General features: G+C 43.7%; 1 protein-coding gene and 1 non-coding gene across 3 annotated transcripts in view; one reads left to right on the forward strand and one right to left on the reverse strand.

The window, feature by feature from the left end:
• APAF1 (apoptotic peptidase activating factor 1) overlaps positions 1-22,008 on the forward strand; it is a 169,618-nt gene that overhangs the window by 91,253 nt on the left and 56,357 nt on the right. For both annotated transcript variants that reach the window (XM_073620399.1, XM_073620398.1), the window contains exon 15: positions 17,094-17,225. In XM_073620399.1, coding sequence (XP_073476500.1) covers positions 17,094-17,225 — 132 coding nt within the window. The remainder of the gene's footprint in view (positions 1-17,093; positions 17,226-22,008) is intronic.
• LOC141135974 (U2 spliceosomal RNA) lies at positions 19,537-19,733 on the reverse strand. The gene has a single exon (XR_012243657.1). It is a non-coding gene; the product is annotated as a U2 spliceosomal RNA (small nuclear RNA).

The following is a 22,008-nucleotide window of genomic DNA, read 5'->3' on the forward strand; positions in this document are numbered from 1 at the left end:
AGTAGTATAGTGTCTCAACAAATCAATATCTTTGATCTGATCAGAACTATATTAGCGTCCCAGCTAGTTGAGTAATTTTAAGAATCAACCTAAGTAGACCCAAGGTTGCCAACATCCTAATATATAGGATTATGTAAAAAGAGTGTAGCACCCTCTACCTTTTTAGGTAGGTGCTAGAATAGGATTTTTATGGTTCTAGGATGTCAGTGTAGGCAAATTTAGACAGACCTGTGCTTTGTGTTTAGGCCTGTTTGTTTTGATTTGAGATTGGGAGTATTTAGTGTAGTGGTGGGTGTGACTCAGAAGCGCCTCCCCTGCTTTCAGGAAGATTATTCTGGAACAGAGGTTGGACCTGAGGTTTGAGTGGCAGGCAGCTCATGTGAGGAGCTCTGACCAATTACCATTCAGTATTGGCAGGGGGCAGGCCTCCCATATAAGCTGGGGTCACATGCTGCCCGGGAGCTCTGACGGTGCAAGAGAAAAAGAGAATGGAGTTTCAGGTAGCTGCCGCAGGGCGTCCCCATGTGGGGGGGGGTGCCGAGCGTGGAGAAGGGATGGAGGAGCCACTAGGATGTAATCCTGGATAAAGATCTTCATGGAGTTGGTGTCAAGCTGCTGTGACCGGGGAACACAGGACTTGTACACAGGAGAAGATCGGTGAAGAAGAGGCAACAGTAGGACTGAGGAGAATAGACCAAAGTTCCAACAGTAGGACTGAGGAGAATAGACCAAAGTTCTGTAACCGAGGAACACAGAACTTGTCCTTTGGAGGTCAGTGGTGAGTGTGGTCAGTGTGAAAGAAGCAAAAGAAGAATTGTTGAGAGTAGTGCAAAATGCTGTGGCCGGGGAACGCAGCGTTTGCAGTTATGGACTGGCTGGGAACAGTAGTCCGCTTATTACCGTGTGCTAGTCCGTCGGGGAGAAGTACCAAGTATCTCTGGCCTCGTAAAGCACTCCGGTTAAACCTCCCAAGATACTGTGTAGCTACCAATTCACTGAGCCACCGGGAAGAGGTATTGCATGCCTCTGGCTTATTGATTTGCTGAAGCAACACCATTCAAGTACAGCCAGTAAACTGGGGTTATTCGGAGTGATCCCTTTTTGTATTACTGGAAGTGAAGCAACAGGAATCTAACAGTTTTGCAGTAGAGGATTTGTACAAGAAGAGAGGAATCTAGAGGAGTGATAATCTGCAGGAGTGAGTGCAGTGGAGATATGCAGAGGAAATAGACTGTGAATGTTAGAAGTGCATCATTTTCAGGACTAAAGCTTCTAATTTATGTTCTACAAATGTGATGACAATTCAATAAGTGCTATGGGCATCCCATATGTTCCTTTACCCCAACCAAGTTGTATTCTGCAATAAACGCAACAAAACTACGCAAATGACTGCTCATTGTCTCAGAGGTGATAGATGGGGGTCTGGCAGCAGGGTGATTTGGTGGATGTTAGTAACTAGTGGTAACCAACCGCTACAAGAGTATCCCCCAAGGAATTACTATGGGACTTTAACCACTTGCCGACGGCCTAATGACGATATACGTCGGCAGAATGGCACGGGCAGGCAAAATCATGTACCTGGTATGGACCCCCCCCCCCCCCCCCCCCGGTGCCAGAAGCGGTCGGCTTTGGTCTGGGAGCGTTCAGTGATGAGGGGGAGGTCGTCCATTCGTGGCCCCCCCCTCGCGATCGCTCCCAGCCAATCAGAATCTTCCCCTGCCTCTGTATAGTACACAGAGGCAGGGGATCTGACGTCATCTCTCCTCGGCTCGGTATTTTCCTTTCCATAGCTGAGGAGAGAAGACTGAAATGTGAGTATAAAACACAACACATCCCAGTAGAACATGCCAGGCACACAATACACCCCCCTTTACCCCCCGATCACCCCCCCCCCCCCCGTCACACTGACACCAAGCAGTTGTTTTTTTTTTTTTCCTGATTACTGCATGGTGTCAGTTTGTGACAGTTACTGTGGTAGGGCAGTTAGGGTTAGCCCCCTTTAGGTCTAAGGTACCTCCCTAACCCCCCCTAATAAAGCTTTAACCCCTTGACCACCCCCCGTCGCCAGTGTCACTAAGCGATCATTTTTCTGATCGCTGTATTAGTGTCACTGGTGACGCTAGTTAGGGAGGTAAATATTTAGGTTCGCCGTCAGCGTTTTATAGCGACAGGGACCCCCATATACTACCGAATAAATGTTTTAACCCCTTGATTGCCCCCTAGTTAACCCTTTCACCACTGATCACCGTATAATTGTTACGGGTGACGCTGGTTAGTTCGTTTATTTTTTATAGTGTCAGGGCACCCGCCGTTTATTACTGAATAAAGGTTTAGCCCCCTGATCGCCCGGCGGTGATATGCGTCGCCCCAGGCAGCGTCTGATTAGCGCCAGTACCGCTAACACCCACGCACACAGCATACTCCTCCCTTAGTGGTATAGTATCTGAACGGATCAATATCTGATCCGATCAGATCTATACTAGCGTCCCCAGCAGTTTAGGGTTCCCAAAAACGCAGTGTTAGCGGGATTAGCCCAGATACCTGCTAGCACCTGCGTTTTGCCCCTCCGCCTGGCCCAGCCCACTCAAGTGCAGTATCGATCGATCACTGTCACTTACAAAACACTAACCGCATAACTACAGCGTTCGCAGAGTCAGGCCTGATCCCTGCGATCGCTAACAGTTTTTTTGGTAGCATTTTGGTGAACTGGCAAGCACCAGCCCCAGGCAGCGTCAGGTTAGCGCCAGTACCTCTAACACCCACGCACGCACCGTATACCTCCCTTAGTGGTATAGTATCTGAACGGATCAATATCTGATCCGATCAGATTTATACTAGTGTCCCCAGCAGTTTAGGGTTTCCAAAAACGCAGTGTTAGCAGGATCAGCCCAGATACCTGCTAGCACCTGCGTTTTGCCCCTCCGCCCGGCCCAGCCCAGCCAAGTGCAGTATTGATCGATCACTGATACTTATAAAACACTAAACTGCAGCATTCGCAGAGTCAGGCCTGATCCCTGCGATCGCTAACAGTTTTTTTTGGTAGCGTTTTGGTGAACTGGCAAGCACCAGCGGCCTAGTACACCCCGGTCGTAGTCAAACCAGCACTACAGTAACACTTGGTGACGTGGCGAGTCCCATAAGTGCAGTTCAAGCTGATGAGGTGGCAAGCACAAGTAGTGACCCGCTGCCACCAAGAAGACAAACAGGCCCGTCGTGCCATTCCTGCTGCATTCGCCAATCCTAATTGGGAACCCACCACTTCTGCAGCACCCGTACTTCCCCCATTCACATCCCCAACCAAATGCAGTCGGCTGCATGAGAGGCATTTTTATGTCCTCCCGAGTACCCCTACCCAACGAACCCCCCCCCAAAAAGATGTTGTGTCTGCAACAAGCGCGGATATAGGCGTGACACCCGCTATTATTGACCCTCCTGTCCTGACAATCCTGGTCTTTGCATTGGTGAATGTTTTGAACGCTACCATTCACTAGTTGAGTATTAGCTTAGGGTACAGCATTGCACAGACTAGGCACACTTTCACAGGGTCTCCCAAGAAGATGCCATCGCATTTTGAGAGACCCAAACCTGGAACCGGTTACAGTTATAAAAGTTAGTTACAAAAAAAAGTGTAAAAAAAAAAAAAAAAAAAAAACGCAAACAAAAATATATAAAAAAAAAAAAAATGTTGTTTTATTGTTTTCTCTCTCTAATCTCTCTCTATTGTTCTACTCTTTTTTACTGTATTCTATTCTGCAATGTTTTATTGTTTTTATGTTTTATCTAGTTTGCTTTTCAGGTATGCAATTTTTTATACTTTACCGTTTACTGTGTTTTATTGTTAACCATTTTTTTTGTCTTCAGGTACGCCATTCACGACTTTGAGTGGTTATACCAGAATGATGCCTGCAGGTTTAGGTATCATCTTGGTATCATTCTTTTCAGCCAGCGGTCGGCTTTCATGTAAAAGCAATCCCGGCGGCTAATTAGCCTCTAGACTGCTTTTACAAGCAGTGGGAGGGAATGCCCCCCCCCCCACCGTCTTCCGTGTTTTTCTCTGGCTCTCCTGTCTCAACAGGGAACCTGAGAATGCAGCCGGTGATTCAGCCAGCTGACCATAGAGCTGATCAGAGACCAGAGTGGCTCCAAACATGGCCTAAGAAACCGGAAGCTACGAGGATTTTAAGACTTAGATTTCGCCAGATGTAAACAGCGCCATTGGGAAATTGGGGAAGCATTTTATCACACCGATCTTGGTGTGGTCAGATGCTTTGAGGGCAGAGGAGAAATCTAGGGTCTAATAGACCCCAATTTTTTCAAAAAAGAGTACCTGTCACTACCTATTGCTATCATAGGGGATATTTACATTCCCTGAGATAAAAATAAAAATGATTTAAAAAAAAAAAAATGAAAGGAACAGTTTAAAAATAAGATAAAAAAATAATAAAGAAAAAAAAAAAAAACCCCTGTCCCCCCCTGCTCTTGCGCTAAGGCGAACGCAAGCATCGGTCTGGTGTCAAATGTAAACAGCAATTGCACCATGCATGTGAGGTATCACCGCGAGGGTCAGATCGAGGGTAGTAATTTTAGCAGTAGACCTCTGTAAATCTAAAGTGGTAACCTGTAAAGGCTTTTAAAGGCTTTTAAAAATGTATTTATTTTGTTGCCACTGCACGTTTGTGCGCAATTTTAAAGCATGTCATGTTTGGTATCCATGTACTCGGCCTAAGATCATCTTTTTTATTTCATCAAACATTTGGGCAATATAGTGTGTTTTAGTGCATTAAAATTTTAAAAAGTGTGTTTTTTCCCCCAAAAATGCGTTTGAAAAATCACTGCGCAAATACTGTGTGAAAAAAAAAAAAAAGAAACACCCACCATTTTAATCTGTAGGGCATTTGCGTTAAAAAAATATATAATGTTTGGGGGTTCAAAGTAATTTTCTTGCAAAAAAAAAATAATTTTTTCATGTAAACAAAAAGTGTCAGAAAGGGCTTTGTCTTCAAGTGGTTAGAAGAGTGGGTGATGTGTGACATAAGCTTCTAAGAGCCCTTGCACACTGGGGCGGTTTGCAGGCGCTATTGCGCTAATAATAGCGCCTGCAAACCGCCCCGAAAGTGCCTCTGCTTTCATTCCAGTGTGAAAGCCCCGAGGGCTTGCACACTGGAGCGATGCACTGGCAGGACGGTAAAAAAAGTCCTGCCAGCAGCATCTTCGGAGTGGTGAAGGAGCGGTGTGTATACCGCTCCTTTACCGCTCCTGCCCATTGAAATCAATGGGACGGCGCGGCTATACTGCCGGCAAAGCGCCTCTGCAGAGGCGCTTTGCGGTGGTATTTAACCCTTTCTCGGCCGCTAGCGGGGGGTAAAACCGCCCCGCTAGCGGCCGCATACCGACAGTAAAACGCCGCTAATAATAGCGGCGTTTTACCGCCGACGCCGCCCCCCGCCCCAGTGTGCAAGGGCTCTTAATGTTGTGCATAAAATGCCAGGACAGTTCAAAACCCCCCCAAATGACCCCATTTTGGAAAGTAGACACCCCAAGCTATTTGCTGAGAGGCATGTCGAGTCCATGAAATATTTTATATTGTGACACAAGTTGCCGGAAAGACAAATTTTTTTTTTTTTGCACAAAGTTGTCACTAAATGATATATTGCTCAAACATGCCATGGGAATATGTGAAATTACACCCCAACATACATTTTGTTGCTTCTCCTGAGTATGGGGATACCACATGTGTGAGACTTTTTTGGAGCCTAGCCTCGTACGGGACCCCGAAAACCAAGCACCGCCTTCAGGCTTTCTAAGGGCGTAAATTTTTGATTTCACTCTTCACTGCCTATCACAGTTTCGGAGGCCATGGAATGCCCAGGTGGCACAAACCCCCCCCCCCCCCCAAATGACCCCATTTTGGAAAGTAGACACTCCAAGCTATTTGCTGAGAGGTATAGTGAGTATTTTCCAGACCTCACTTTTTGTCACAAAGTTTTGAAAATAGAAAAAATATATATTTTTTTCTTGTCTTTCTTCATTTTCAAAAACAAATGAGAGCTGCAAAATACTCACCATGCCTCTCAGCAAATAGCTTGGGGTGTCTACTTTCCAAAATGGGGTCATTTGGGGGGGTTTTGTGCCACCTGGGCATTCCATGGCCTCCGAAACTGATAGGCAGTGAAGAGTGAAATCAAAAATTTACACCTGAAGGCGGTGATTGGTTTTCGGGGCCCCTTACGCGGCTAGACTCCCAAAAAGTCCCACACATGTGGTATCCCCATACTCAGGAGAAGCAGCTAAATGTATTTTGGGGTGCAATTCCACATATGCCCATGGCCTGTGTGAGCAATATATCATTTAGTGACAACTTTGTGCAAAAAAAAAAAATTTGTCACTTTCCCGCATTTTGTGTCAAAATATAAAATATTCCATTGACTCAACATGCCTCTCAGCAAATAGCTTGGGGTGTCTACTTTCCAAAATGGGGTCATTTGGGGGGGTTTTATGCCATCTGGGCATTTTATGGCCTTCAAAACTGTGAAAGGTAGTGAGGAGTAAAATAAAAAATTTACGCCCTTAGAAATCCTGAAGGCAGTGATTGGTTTTCGGGGTCCCGTACGCGGCTAGGCTCCCAAAAAGTCCCACACATGTGGTATCCCCGTACTCGGGAGAAGCAGCTGAATATATTTTGGGGTGCAATTCCACATATGCCCATGGCCTGTGTGAGCAATATATCATTTAGTGACAACTTTTTGTAATTTTTTTTTTTTTTTTTTTTTTAGTCATTATTCAATCACTTGGGACAAAACAATTAATATTCAATGGGCTCAACATGCCTCTCAGCTATTTCCTTGGGGTGTCTACTTTCCAAAATGTGGTCATTTGTGGGGGTTTTGTACTGCCCTGCCATTTTAGCACCTCAAGAAATGACATAGGCAGTCATAAATTAAAGGCTGTGTAAATTCCAGAAAATGTACCCTAGTTTGTAGGCGCTATAACTTTTGCGCAAACCAATAAATATACACTTATTGATATTTTTTTTACCAAAGACATGTGGCCGAATACATTTTGGCCTAAATGTATGACTAAAATTGAGTTTATTGGATTTTTTTTATAACAAAAAGTAGAAAATATCATTTTTTTTTTTTTCAAAATTTTCGGTCTTTTTCCGTTTTATAGCGCAAAAAATAAAAACGGCAGAGGTGATCAAATACCATCAAAAGAAAGCTCTATTTGTGGGAAGAAAAGGACGCAAATTTCGTTTGGGTACAGCATTGCATGACCGCGCAATTAGCAGTTAAAGCGACGCAGTGCCGAATTGTAAAAAGTGCTCTGGTCATTAAGGGGGTAAATCCTTCCGGGGCTGAAGTGGTTAAGGGCAACTAAACAGCAACACAGTATCAGAAAGAAAATTAATTAGTATAAAAAAAATGGTGCATACATCACCATCGCAATAGTACATAAAAAACAAAGAAGCAGAACAAAATATGTAAATGCAGTTGAACCCGCTGTGTTTCGGGACCAATAAAGAGTCCTTTCCTCAGGGGCATTACGTGTAGGGTATTACTGCTATACAATATTCTACAATGAAACATAATTGCAGATTAACAACAGAATCAGGGATACAGGAATATACAGAAGCATCATTGAAGCAGAGTCTGGAAAAGACACATACCAGTCCAAGATGAAGTCTGCGTTTTATGGATACCACCTAATGATGAAGTCACATAGGGCTCAAGGGTTGTAGGGGGAAGCTGGCTAAGTATGGGAACCGGCAAAGTTGTCATGAGTTACGGGTTAAGAACATCAGATCAATTGAAGTGAGTAAATAACTTAACCAGGCTGAGGTGGTATGGCTGGTTTAGTGAGTAGTGTTGACCACAACCCAGCTAAACTCGAATGATTCTGTAAATAGAGTACATTAGTTCTTTTTAGACGAGACTATAGGGTAGCAAATGTAGTATTTAGCAACAAAATCATTAACAGGATGGAATAGGTTAAGTATTTTCATCTACTATGTCTACGTAGGAAGTATGCAACTCAAATGAGATGTATAGGCCTAACTAAGAAACTTGTCCTATTCACTGTCTAACTAATACAAGAGACATGGAGGTGTACACCGCGGTCGTCACTTCAATTGATCTGATGTTCTTATCCCGTAACTCATGACGACTTTGCTAGTTCCCTTACTAGCCAGCATCCCCCTACAACCCTTTGAGCCCTATGTGGCTTCAGGTTCATTATTAGGTGGTATCCATAAACGCAGACTTCATCTTTGACTGGTATGTGTCTTTTCCAGACTCTGCTTCAGCGATGCTCCTGTATATTCTTGTATCCCTGATTCTGTTTTTAATCTGCAATTATGTTTCATTGTAGAATATTGTATAGCAGTAATACCCTACATGGAATGCCACTGAGGAAAGGACTCTTTATTGGTCCTGAAAAGCGTCGGGCTCAATCTAAAGGTAAAGGGGTAAAGGAAGATATGGGATGCCCATAGCACTTATTGAATTGTCATGACATTTGTAGAACATTGATTAGCAGCTTTAGCCCTGAAAATGATGCACTTCTAACATTCACAGTCTATTTCCTCTGCATATCTCCACTGCAGACTATTGCTCCTCTTCCTCTGCACTCATTCCTGCAGATTATCACTCCTCTAGATTCCTCCCTTGTACAAATCCTCTACTGCAAAACTGTATATTCCTGTATCCCTGATTTTGTTTTTAATCTGCAATTATGTTTCATTGTAGAATATTGTATAGCAGTAATACCCTACACCAGTGATTGCGAACCTTGGCACGCCAGATGTTTTGGAACTACATTTGCCTTGATGCTCAGCTACAGTGCAGAGTGCATGAGCATCATGGGAAACGTATTTCCAAAACATCTGCCAAGTGCCAACGCGTGCCAAGGTTCACCATCACTGCCCTACATGGAATGCCCCTGAGGAAAGGACTCTTTATTGGTCCTGAAACGCGTCGGGCTCAATCTACAAGAAACTGCATTTACATATTTTGTTCTGCTTCTTTGTTTTTATGTAATATCGCAATGGTGATATATGCACCATATTTTTTATACTAATAAACTATTTTCCATCTTTCTAATACTGTGTTGCTGTTTAGTTACCCTTTAAAGTTCCATAGTAATTCCTTGGGGGATACTCTTTTTACATAATCCAGTAGTTTAGGGTTCCCAAAAAATGCAGCGGGATCAGCCCAGATATCTGCTAGCACCTGCGTTTAGCCCCTCCGCCCAGCCCACCCAAGTGCAGTATCAATCGATCACTGTCATTTACAAAACACTAAACACATAACTGCAGCGTTCGCAGAGTCAGGCCTTATTCCTGCGAACGCTAACAGTTTTTTTTTGTAGCGTTTGAAGCAGTTGCTGACTATCGGATGCTCTTTTTGCCTGCGAGTCTCACTAATTGTACCAGTAAATTTAGAGGCCACAATGTCCAATCGAAGGTACACTAGTGAAGAGGCCTACACGTTTCTGAGCATGACAGATGAGAGTGAAGAGAAAGTTACTCATCTGTCAGATTCAGGCTCAGAACATGATCTGTAAACCGCAGCGGCACCCTGACAGATAGCTCTGACGATGGAGTAGTGGTCCCTGCCAAGGTCAGGCGTACCAGACCCCGTTCTTCTGTTGTTGAGGTGCAAGAACCGCAGGGCTCTCGTATGGAGCAGAGAGCCAGTACTAGTGCCGCTCATCATTCTGGTGAACTGGCAAGCACCCGTGGCCTAGTACACCCTAGTCGTAGTCAAACCAGCACTGCAGTATCACGTGGTGACGTGGCGAGTCCCATAAGTGCAGTTCAAGCTGGTGTGGTGACTAGCACAAGTAGTGTCCCGCTGCCACCAAGAAGACAAACACAGGCCCGTCGAGCCCATAGTGCCCTTCCTGCTGCATTTGCCAATCCTAATTGGGAGTCCACCACTTCTGCAGCACCCATACTTCCCCCATTCACTGTCCAACCCGGAATTCAGGGGGAAACAGTTGATTTTATGTCACTTGATTTTGATTTGCTTTTTTTCACGGAAGATCTTTATAGATCTATTGTGGACCAAAGCAATTTGTATGCTGGTCAATTCATCGCCGCTAATCCCCAGTTGACCATTGCCAGAGATTGGAAACCTATTACGGTTTCCGAATTTAAAACCTTCCTGGGCCTATCCCTCCTCATGGGCATAACTATAAAGAGGTCAGTTGCAGTCATATTGGTCCACTGACCCAATTCATCATATGCCACCCCCATCAAATCATTCTCTGCAGCTATTACCTTTTGTACCACCACCCCCTCCCTTTAGCATGTAAGCTCTACGAGCAGGGTCCTCCTGTACCTTTTGTATTGAACTGTACTGTAATTGTGTTGTCCCCCTTATACATTGTAAAGCGCTGCGTAAACTGTTGGCGCTATATAAATCTCGTATAATAATACTAATATGCCCGTGTTCTCTCTGCATCCATGACTAGGGCATGATACGAGCAGATCTTGCGATTTATGCACTTCAACGACAATGATCTGTCGTCCTCAGGGTTTCCCCACCAAGTGGTGTTATTCCCCTGAGCTAATTCCAGAATTAACCACTTGACCTCCGGAAGGTTTTACCTCCTTCATGACCAGGCCATTTTTTGCTATTCATCACTGCTACTTTTACTGGCAATTGCGCAGTCATGCAGCACTGTACACAAATGAATTATTTCTATTTCTCACACAAATTAAAGCTTTTTTTGGTGGTATTTGATCACCACTGGGTTTTTTATTTTTTTGCGATTTATAAGAAAAAAAAATATTTTCTACCGTCTGTTATAAAACATATCCAATACAATCAAATTTCTTCATAGATTTAGGCCAATTCTGGTTTGTATTATGGTTTGTCTTTTGTAAAACAAAATCCCAATAAGTATATATATTGTTAATGTGAAAGTTATAGCATCTGCAAACTATGGTGTGTGTGTGTCTGTGTGTATGAAAATGAATCAATCCTGATGTACTGACAGCCTATCTAATTTCTTGAGTGCATTTACAATGCCATGACAGTACAAATTACCCCCAAAGGATCCTTTTGGGAAAGTAGACAGTATTTAGTAAGCAGCATGTCAAGTTTCTTGAAGTTGCCGTTTTTTGTCAGTTTTTAGAGGGGGGGGGGATTTTTTTTTTTTTCTCCTACATACTGTTTTATTATATATATATATATATATATATATATATATATATATATATATATATATATATATATATATATATATATATAAAAATTTTACATGCATTGATCACAGTAGCTCAGTGTCACCATAGTAACACTGTACTACTCGGTTTGCTTTTTCTTTTTTTAATACACTTTGCTGTTACAATGATGATCAGTGTTTTGAGCTGTCATGAATGGGTTATATTCATAACAGCTGCAATTTACTAGTGATCTGTGGCTACAGCCAATAACATGGTTTCACTTTTGTTTGGTTCAAAAAGCAATATTTGTTTGTTTACTTGGTGGAAACTTGGTTTTATTTATAAAGACGCTGTATATCATGTCTAAATCTGTGTCTGTAGTGCATGTTCAAACCTTAATACGATTAATAATAACATGTTAGATTTTTACCCCAGAGTTATATAATACATTTGGTTATTCTAGAGAAATGCGTTAAATAATGCGTTACAATTTAACTAAACCCATTTGATTTTAGTCGACTAAAATGTACTGAAGATTTTAATTGACTAAAATACGACTAAACTTAAAACCATTCAGATGACTAAAATATGGCTAAAACTAAAAAGTAACACTGTCCCCCAGAAAAGTAAAAAAGCAAATCTTCCAGTGGGGACACTAGTTTTGGTGACCTGGGAGTCCCTAAGAAATTCCCTTTTAATTTGCAGGGATTTCCTCACACTTCCTGTTTGATTTTGGACAGGAAGCGAAGAGAAATCTTCACAATGGGACACAGATGACGGGAAAAAAAAAAATCTAACAGGGAATATAACCTTCCCATGCTCTATCCAAAATGAAAAAAAGTTTTGCTTTTAGTTCTACTTTAAGGGTATCTGGTTTGTATATAAACATACACTGCGACAGTTTTTAACCACTTAAGCCCTGGACCATTTGGCTGGCCAAAGACCACAGCACATTCGCACTGCGTCGCTTGGGACGTGCGACGTGGCTCCCAAACAAAAGTGACGTCCTTTTTTTTCCCCACAAATAGAGCTTTCTTTTGGTGGTATTTGATCACGTCTGCGGTTTTTTAATTTTTTGCGCTATAAACAAAAATAAAACGAAATTTTAAAAAAAACGCATTATTTTTTACTTTTTGTTATAATAAATATCCCCAAAAAATATATAAAAAAAACCTATTTTTTTTCCTCATTTTAGGCCGATACATATTCTTCTACATATTTTTGGTAAAAAAAAATCTCAATAAGCGTTTTTGATTGGTTTGCACAAAAGTTATAGCGTCTACAAAATAGGGGTTAGTTTTATGGCGTTTTTATTAATAATTTTTTTTTTTTTACTAGTAATGGCGATCTGCGATTTTTATCATGACTGCGACATTATGGCGGACAGATTGGACAATTTTGACACATTTTTGGGACCATTGTCATTTTTACAGCGATCGATCGGTGCTCTAAAATTGCACTGATTACTGTAAAAATGACACTGCCAGTGAAGGGGTTAACCACTAGCTGGCTAGGAAGGGGTTAAGTGTGTCCTAGGGAGTGTTTCTAACTGTGGGGGGGGCTGTGTGTGACACATCACTGATCATAGCTCCCGATCACAGGGAGCTATGATCAGTGACAGTGTCACTAGGCAGAATGGGGAGATGCTTGTTTACATTAGCATCTCCCCATTCTTCAGCTCCGTGAGACGATCGCAGGTATCCCTGCACGCGACCACACGGCGGCAAATTCAAAGGGACGTACCTGTACGCCCATTTGCCCAGCCGTGTCATTCTGCCGACGTAAGTGTACATGTGGCGGTCGGCAAGTGGTTAAGTCTGTACGTCTGTGATCCACTATCCTCATGAACTGTATATGTGTATATCATCCTAAACCCAGATCACTCTATAGATGAGTCCAGATTTGTTTTTGGGTGTGGGTTTCTGCCCACATGGTTGCCTGCCCAGTCTTCATGTCTTTTGCCTTTGCAAATACATAAAAATATTTTTATAATTTTAGGGAAGAAGGCTTGGGAAATCCCACATGAGACCCAATGCATATAGCACTATCTCTGTTTAAAATCTACAGTATATTGTGGTTTAGAAATAAAATTTCTTTATCGTACATCAGGGGACACAGAGTTAGGCTATTATTCATTACTTACTGGGTTATACTCCATCTTCAGGTGAATGGACACTGGTAGACAAAGTCTTAGACAGGAAGTCCACCCCTATATAACCCCTCCCATGCAGGAAGTACTTCAGTTTTTTTACCAGTATCTGAAAGGGGGATGGGCACCTTTGTTGAGCTTTCTAAAGCTTCAGGTCTTGAGTCCCAAAACGGTTCTTATAATGAATCGAGGGATTAACAGATCAGATCCTTTTGAAGAAAAGTTTATATGCTTAAATAAATGGTACCCGAGCCTCGCAAAGAAGACGCAAGTACCCTGCCAGGTTTTTTGCCTGTAACGCGACCTTCGGACCTTCCTGGACACCATAGAGCTAAGGGATTCCTGCAGGGTGCTGTACAGGTCCAAGGGAGTGGACCCTAAAACATGAAAAGGGTATCCGTACCCAGTCTTTGAAGGTCCCCAAGTGACGGAACCCGCTGTGAAGGGTGAAGATTGGGCTATTAGTTTCTAAGGCTGCCCTGCGCCTGGACGGGTAAGTGAAACCCTCTCATTTACTTATGGGGTGCCCCAGGGATTGTAACAAGCTATCAAACTAGCTAGAGGCTGGACACCTGTGTGCGGTGACCATGGGGGGTGGGGTTTGAGCTAGCTGTGGGTGTTTGCAGGAGTACCTTTTTTTTTCCTTGTTGTCTTGGCTGTTTTTCTTATGGATGGTCTGCGCACGAGGGTGTGCCATTGCGCATCTTGGTTTGCCTTTGCATTTGCCAGAGTGCATGATTGTTCGCGGCTGTTTGGTGGCCATGGCGCATGTGGCTTTGCCACAGACGTTGTGCGTATTGGGAGCCGCGCATGCACCTTAGCCTGATAATGGCTCGCGAATATTTGCATCTTGTGCACACATATGCGCATGGCCATCTTATTTAACCACTTAACAACCGCGCTATAGCTGAAAGACGGCTACAGCACGGCTCAATAACTCTGGGAGGGCGTACTATGACGTCCTCTCAGAATTGCGCCCCCTGGGGGCCCCCTCGCGCACACAGGAGTATCTGTGATCTTTGGGTCCCGAGGACCCGGCGCTTCATGGATCACGGTAAATGGCTGCTGACAGTGGCCGTTTTACCACGTGATCGCTCCGTCATGTCCGGTTCCGAGATTCGGGATGCAGCAGTGCTGTGGGCTGGATCTGTAGTGAACACAGCGCTGCTCTGTGCCCATTGCAGCCTCATCCATCCATGCTCAGCCATGCCATCCATACTCAGCCATGCCATACAAACTCAGCCATGCCATCCACTCCCTTCCATACCCAGCAATACTCAGCCATAACCGACCATGCTTGGCCATACTCAGCCATACTCGGCCATTCCCATTCATGCTCATCCATGCCTCATCTATGCAACATCCATGCCATTACAGTGCCCATCAATGTCTCACAAAAGTGTAATGGGTAGTCAAGGAGGAGATAAGGGCCAGGAGCTCCAGCTAGGAAATCGAGAAGAGGAGGATCTGGGCTGCTCTGTGCAAAACCACTGCACAGAGCAGGTAAGTATAACCTGGTTTGTTATTTTTAAACAAAAAACAGGACTTTGGTGCCACTTTAATATGCAATCTTTAACCACTTCCAGCCCACGGACGTCATATGACGTCCTGGGCTTTGGGCGGGTATATCTGAATGATGCCTGTAGTTACAGACATCATTCAGATTTTGCCGGTTTCAGCCGGCGAATCTCTACACCATAGGAACAATCATAGCGGCCGTTCCACCGCTTGATCGTTCCTATGGGAGGCGAGAGGAGACGTCCCCCCCCCCTCCCGCCGCCCTCCGGTGCTTGCTCCGACTCCGGCGGACCAGATGGTCCCCGGAGTCTCTATGATCGTCGGAGGCCGGGCGCGATGTTATGACGTCACGCCCGGCCTCTCCATTAAAAAAAACGGCGCCGATTCCGCTGGGAAGCGGCGATCGTTTTATTTATTTATTTATTTTTTATTTCAGGCTTCCCAGCCTAGTTGTGAGATATGGGGTCTTATTGACCCCATATCTCACTATTAAGAGCATCTGACATGTCATATTGCTATTACAAGGGATGTTTACATTCCTTGTAATAGGAATAAAAGTGATAATTTTTTTTTTTTTTTTCAAAAAAGTGTCAAAATAAAAAAAATAAAATATAATTAACAATAAAAAAAAAAAAATTTTTTTAAAGCACCGCTGTCCCCGTGTGCTCGCACGCAGAAGCGAACGCATACGTAAGTCCCGCCAACATATGAAAACGGTGTTCAAACCATACATGTGAGGTATCGCCGCGAACGTTGGAGCGAGAGCAATAATTTTGTCCCTAGACCTCCTCTGTAACTCAAAACATGTAACCAGTAAAAAAAATTTCAAGCGTCGCCTATGGGGATTTTTAAGTACCGAACATTGGCGCCATTCCACGAGCGTGTGCAATTTTGAAGCGTGACATGTTAGGTATCTATTTACTCAGCGTAACTTCATCTTTCACAAAATGCAAAAACATTGGGCTAACTTTACTGTTTTGTTTTTTTTAAAACACAAAACAGTTTTTTTCCCCAAAAAACGCGTTCGAAAAATTCCTGCGCAAATACTGTGTGAGATAAAAAGTTGCAACAACCGCCATTGTATTCTCTAGGGTCTTTGCTAAAAAAAACATATATAATGTTTGGGGGTTCCATGTAATTTTCTAGCAAAAAAATGATGATTTTTACATGTAGGAGCAAAGTGTCAGAATTGGCCCGGTATTGAAGTGGTTAACTTTTACCAATTTTTTTTTTTTTTTTTGAGTTATGACCATAATAAAGAGAGAGCATACTCTAATGCACAGGTGTCAAACACAAGGCCCGTGGGCCGAATCCAGCCCTCCAGGCCATTTCATGTGGCCCTCGCACCTCTCCTGCAGCTGCAGGAGAGCTCCAGCCCTCCTCTGGTCCTCCTCCAGAACCCTACTTTCTGCTTTTAAGCAATGCATCCAGCTTCTTCCCAGCAGCAGCATAAGGGAAGGGGGTGCACTGTGATGTTAGGGAGAGTAGGGGACTCAACTTCTGATGGCTCTTGACATCTAATGTAGGGGGAGGGGATGCGCTGGACATCTAATCTTATGCCCCGTACACACGGTCGGATTCTCCGACGAAAAATGTGCGATCGGAGCGTGTTTGAAATTCCGACCGTGTGTAGGCTCCATCGGACTTTTTCCATCGGATTTTCCGACACACAAAGTTTGAGAGCAGGCTATAAAATTTTCCGACAACAAAATCCGTTGTCGGAATTTCCGATCGTGTGTACACAAATCCGACGCACAAAGTGCCACGCATGCTCAGAATAAAGAGATGAAAGCTATTGGCTACTGCCCCGTTTATAGTCCCGACGTACGCATTTTACGTCGCCGCGTTCAGAATGATCGGATTTTCCAACAACTTTGTGTGACCGTGTGTATGCAAGACAAGTTTGAGCCAACATCCGTCTGAAAAAAATCCTAGGATTTTGTTGTCGGAATGTCCGATCAATGTCTGACCGTGTGTACGGGGCATTACAGATACAACGGGCCCTTTTGAGGACAATCATAATGCTGATGTGGCCCACGATGAAATGGAGTTTGACACCCCTGCTTTAATGCATATAATGAATTATTCTAATACTATGTCACGTTGCTTTATGGTTAATAATGTATATGTGAACACTATTCTATCATCTGGAGCACATAGCTGCATAAAATTTGCTTGCATTAGCTAGACCTTTGATATTATTCAAGTGCCTGAAGTCAACACAATTAGTCATATAGTTTTTCCTATTTCATTTAGATTTGGAATGCATTGACCGGGAAGCTCATAAGGGAGTATGCGGAGCACTCGGAGCAGGTCACATGCTGCCAATTCACCAATGGAAACTCCCCTTCCCTGCTGGCCACCTGTTCCTATGACTGCACACTCAAAGTATGTAAATCTGCTCACAGACAAAGCTCAAATGCTACACTTCACATTGTCATTATTTTTACTACAGTTTGTGTTGATATTATTTTTAGCTAGGCAGAAAAAAAGAGTGGTGTAGTTTGGACAGCAGCATTTTCTGCTTGTTTCCCTAGTAATTACTATGCATGCTCACTGGGGTAGAAAGCAGCAGTGCTGTAATTACCATGCACTTAAGTTGTCTGTAAAGCAAAGTCGAAATAATTATTATTAGGCTGCTTGTTCTTGAAATATTAAAAGAATATTCCACAGTGAATCTGCTCAGTTAACTCCATACAAGCCTAGTGCAATAAAGTGTCTTGTTTTTGCACTTCCAGCTTAAAATTGACATAAACAATAGGGTAACAGGGATGAAAAACTTATCATGTTAATAACACATTTACAAAGGTAAATGCTAATAACAACAGTAATGTGATCAAAATAAATTGGACATATAATGTTCTATTTTACACTGGAATCTCTGCTTTCTGACTAAATTCATGTACAATTTATTTTTTCTAGATATTTCTTTGGTATAAGAAAATTGGACCCGTCCATGTACAGTATTGCTTGTGTTTTCCCAATTTCACTGTGAACGAGAGATGTCATTTGACATTTTACTGGCTCTGACACCTGCAGGTGTAACCTGGTACCACAGGCTGAACTAAAAAATATGACACTCTAAAGCAGGGATATGCAATTAGCGGACCTCCAGCTGTTGCAGAACTACAAGTACCATGAGGCATAGCAAGACTCTGACAGCCACAAGCATGACACCTAGAGGCAGAGGCATGATGGGTTTTGTAGTTTTGCAACAGCTGGAGGTCTGCTAATTGCATATCTCTGCTCTAAAGCCTTAGGCCCCTTTCACACGGACAGATAGAATGGTGCTTTTAGCTGCGGATTTTCTAATTTTCTACCGCAGCTAAAAGCACACCATGCTTTCCTATGGCCCCATTCACACACTGCGTTTAGCTGCGAATTAGATACATGCGGTTCTGTGCGGATAGAAAAAATAGAATTGACTGTGTCCAGGAGCGATTTAGCGCAGCTATCCGCACATAACCGCAGGTAATCGCAGTGCACTGTGTCAGCTGCGGATAACAGCGCCGAGCAGCTCATCAGGAAAGGAAAAATTATTTTTCCTTTCCCAATGAGCGACAAGCACGGGGATCCGACTCGGATCCCCGCCAATGCCCGCAACTGTTTGGTATGACTCTTGAGGGGGAACTCCACGCCAAATTTTAAATAAAAAACCAGCGTGGGTTCCCCCCCAGGGGCATACCAGGCCCTTCGGTCTGGTATGGATTTTAAGAGGAACCCCTACGCCGAAAAAACGGCGTGGGGTCCCCCCCCAAAATCCATACCAGACCCTTATCCGAGCACACAGCCCGGTCGGTCAGGAAAGGGGGTGGGTACGGGCGAGCGCCCCCCTCCTGAGCCGTACCAGGCCGCATGCCCTCAACATGGGGGGTGAGTGCTTTGGGGGAGTGGGGGCCCTGCGGCCCCCCCACCCCAAAGCACCTTGTCCCCATGTTGATGAGGACAAGGGCCTCTTCCTGACAACCTTGGCCGTTGATTGTCGGGGTCTGCGGGCGGGGGCTTATCGGAATCCCCCAGATCCCGACCCCCCACCCTGTGTGAATGAGTATGGGGTACATGGTACCCCTACCCATTCACCTAGGGAAATAGTGTCAATAAAAAAAACACTACACAGATTTTTAAAGTAATTTATTAGACAGCTCCGGGGGTCTTCTTCCGGCTCTGGGGGTCTTCTTCCGGCTCTGGGGGTCTTCTTCCGGCTCTGGGGGTCTTCTTCCGGCTCTGGGGGTCTTCTTCCGGCTCCGGGGGTCTTCTTCCGACTTCGGGGGTCTCTCCGGTTCTTCTCCGCGCTCTCCTGGGTCTTCTGCCGGGCTCCTCCGCTATCTTCTGCTCTTTTGCCGCTCTTTTGCTATAGCGGAGGAGCCCGGTCTGCTGCCTTCTGCCTTCTTCCCTCTTCTCTTCTTCTGATGTTGACACAACGCTCTCTCTGGCTGGAATGCACTCTGAGTGCTCCGCTCTGACTTATATAGGCGGTGACCTTGCCCCTTATGCCGTCACAGTCCCTGGGCATGCTGGGACTGTGACGTTTTAGGGGGCATGGTCATACAAGTGAATAACGGCACATGCATCTATCCCTGAGGAGTAACTCTGCAGTGTTATAACAATTAAAGATTGGAGGTTTAGATTTTTACACATGCCCATTGCTTCAAGCATGAAGGCAGTTAGACAAGAAATGGGCAATAAGCAATACATCGTAGTAATTATTTTTTTTCGAGCAAGTGGTGCGATGCGCACAAATAAAACACCAAAGTGTAACAAGAAAGTATATGTGAACACACACAAAATCGTGCATTAGAGTGTGTCATATGGTCCCCTCCCGAAGAGTAAGGACCCAGATTCTTACAAGTACTACAAGTACTACACTTGATCTTGGCCAAAAGGCTGAGAAGTGATAAGTCATAGCAATTTTAAAGTATATCTAAAGGCACTGTTTTCCACCAGAACAGGAATAGAAGGGATATCTTCCAGTGGGGAGACTTGTTCCTGTGGGAACTGTTTTTTAGGAGATTTTTTTTTTTTTCCCCTCATCCATTAAAAGGGAAACAGGAATTCTTTAATCTATGAGTTATACTGACACCTACAGGAAGATTGGGCACTGGTAAAAAAAAAATACTGTAGGCCAGCTCAGGATACATCTTCCTTATATAACCCATACTAATGAGTTCTATAAGGGAGTAAGCTGTCACCCAGGAAGTCACGTGATTGGTGAATATGTTGGGCTGAGCTTGGGTGATGTCATCAAGTGGAGAGACGTGCTAGGAAGTGGCCTTTTGTAAAGGTGTATGTACAGTGCATCCGGAAAGTATTCACAGAGCTTCACTTTTTCCACATTTTTGTTATGTTACAGCTTTATTCCAAATTGGATTAAATTATATTCCTCAAAATTCTTCTTGTTCATAATGACATTGTGAAAGAAGTTTTTTTGAAATCTTTAGCAAATTTATTAAAAAAGAAATAAGGAAAAAAAATCACATGTACAGAAGTATTCACAGCCTTTACCTTTGTTGACGCACCAAAGGCACCAAAATGATGCTACAAGCTTGGCACACCTATTATTGGGCAGTTTCTCCCATTCTTCTTTGCAGGACCTCTCAAGCTCCATCAGTATGGATGGGGAACATCTGTGCACAGCCATTTTCAGATCTCTCCAGAGATGTTCATTCGGGTTCAAGTGTGGGGTCTGGCTGGGTCACTCAGGGACATTCACAGAATTGTCCCCTAGCCATTCCTTTGTGATATTGGCTGTATGCATTGTCCTGTTGGAAGATGAACCTTCACCCCAGTCTGAGGTCCAGAGCGCTCTGGAGGAGGTTTTCATCAAGGATGTCATTGTACATTGCTACATTTATCATTCCCTTAAACCTGACTAGTCTCCCAGTTCCTACCACTAAAAAATATCCCCACAGCATGATGCTGCCACCACCATGCTTCACTATAGGGATGGTATTGGCCAGGTGATGAGTGGTGCATGGTTCCTCCAGACATGACGCTTGCCATTCGGGCCAAAGTATTCAATATTTTTTTCTATAGACCAGAGAATTTTGTTTTATATGGTCTGAGAGTACTTCAGGCACCTTTTGGCAAACTCTAGGCAGGCTGTGATGTGCCTTTCACTGAGGAGTGGCTTCCGCCTGGCCATTCTACCATACAGGCCTGATTGCTGGAGTTCTGCAGAGATGGATGTTCTTGCGTAAGGTTCTCCTCTCTCCACAGAGAAATGCTGGAGCTCTGTCAGTGACCATCGGGTTCTTGGTCACCTCCCTGACTAAGGCACTTTTCTCCTGATTGCTCAGTTTGGCTCAGTGGCTCGCTCTAGGAAGAGTCTCCTGGTGGCTCCAAATTTCTTCCATTTATGGATGATGGAGGCCACTGCGTTTATTGCAGAAATTTTTCTGTACTCTTCCCCAGATCTGTGCCTCGATACAATCCTGTCTCGGAGGTCTACAGACAATTCCTTGGACTTCATGGCTTGGTTTGTGCTCTGACATGCACTGTTAACTGTGGGACCTTATATAGACAGGTGTGTGCTTTTCCAAATCATGTCCAATCAACTGAATTTACCACAGGTGGACTCCAATTGTACAAACATCTCAAGGACGATCAGTGGAAACAGGATTCACCTGAGCTGAATTTTGAGTGTCATGGCAACTGTGAATACTTATGTACATGTGATTATTTTTTTTTTAGTTTTTTTTATTTTTAATACATTTGCAAAGATTTCAAACAAACTTCATCCATGTTGTCATTATGGGGTATTGTTTGTAGAATTTTGAGGAAAACTCATGAATTTAATTGGGATGCCTGCCTTTACACGCACATGAACTAATGGCATCCCAGTCTTAAAATTTAAAGAAGTGTGTCACCAGTGCAAACATTTTTTTTTTTTTTTTATATATATATAATACGTAACTGTATCTTTTAAATATGAGATCTGCAGCACTTATAAATACCCCACCAATGCTGTGAGGTAGGTAGTATTGTGATGAAGGGTGTAACTGCGCTGACCCTAAGGCTCCATTCACACTAGCGCGTTTTTTGATGCATTTTGCATTTTGCAGAAATGCACGGGAATTTTTTAACATGGGTTCCTATGGAACATGTTCACATCAATGCCTTTTTGTTTCTCTGCATTTTTGGAAAGGGTCAGGGACTTTTTTTCATGCAAAAT

The sequence above is a fragment of the Aquarana catesbeiana genome, linkage group LG03 (assembly GCF_042186555.1).
Source record: "Aquarana catesbeiana isolate 2022-GZ linkage group LG03, ASM4218655v1, whole genome shotgun sequence".
NCBI classification, from domain to species: Eukaryota; Metazoa; Chordata; class Amphibia; order Anura; family Ranidae; genus Aquarana; species Aquarana catesbeiana.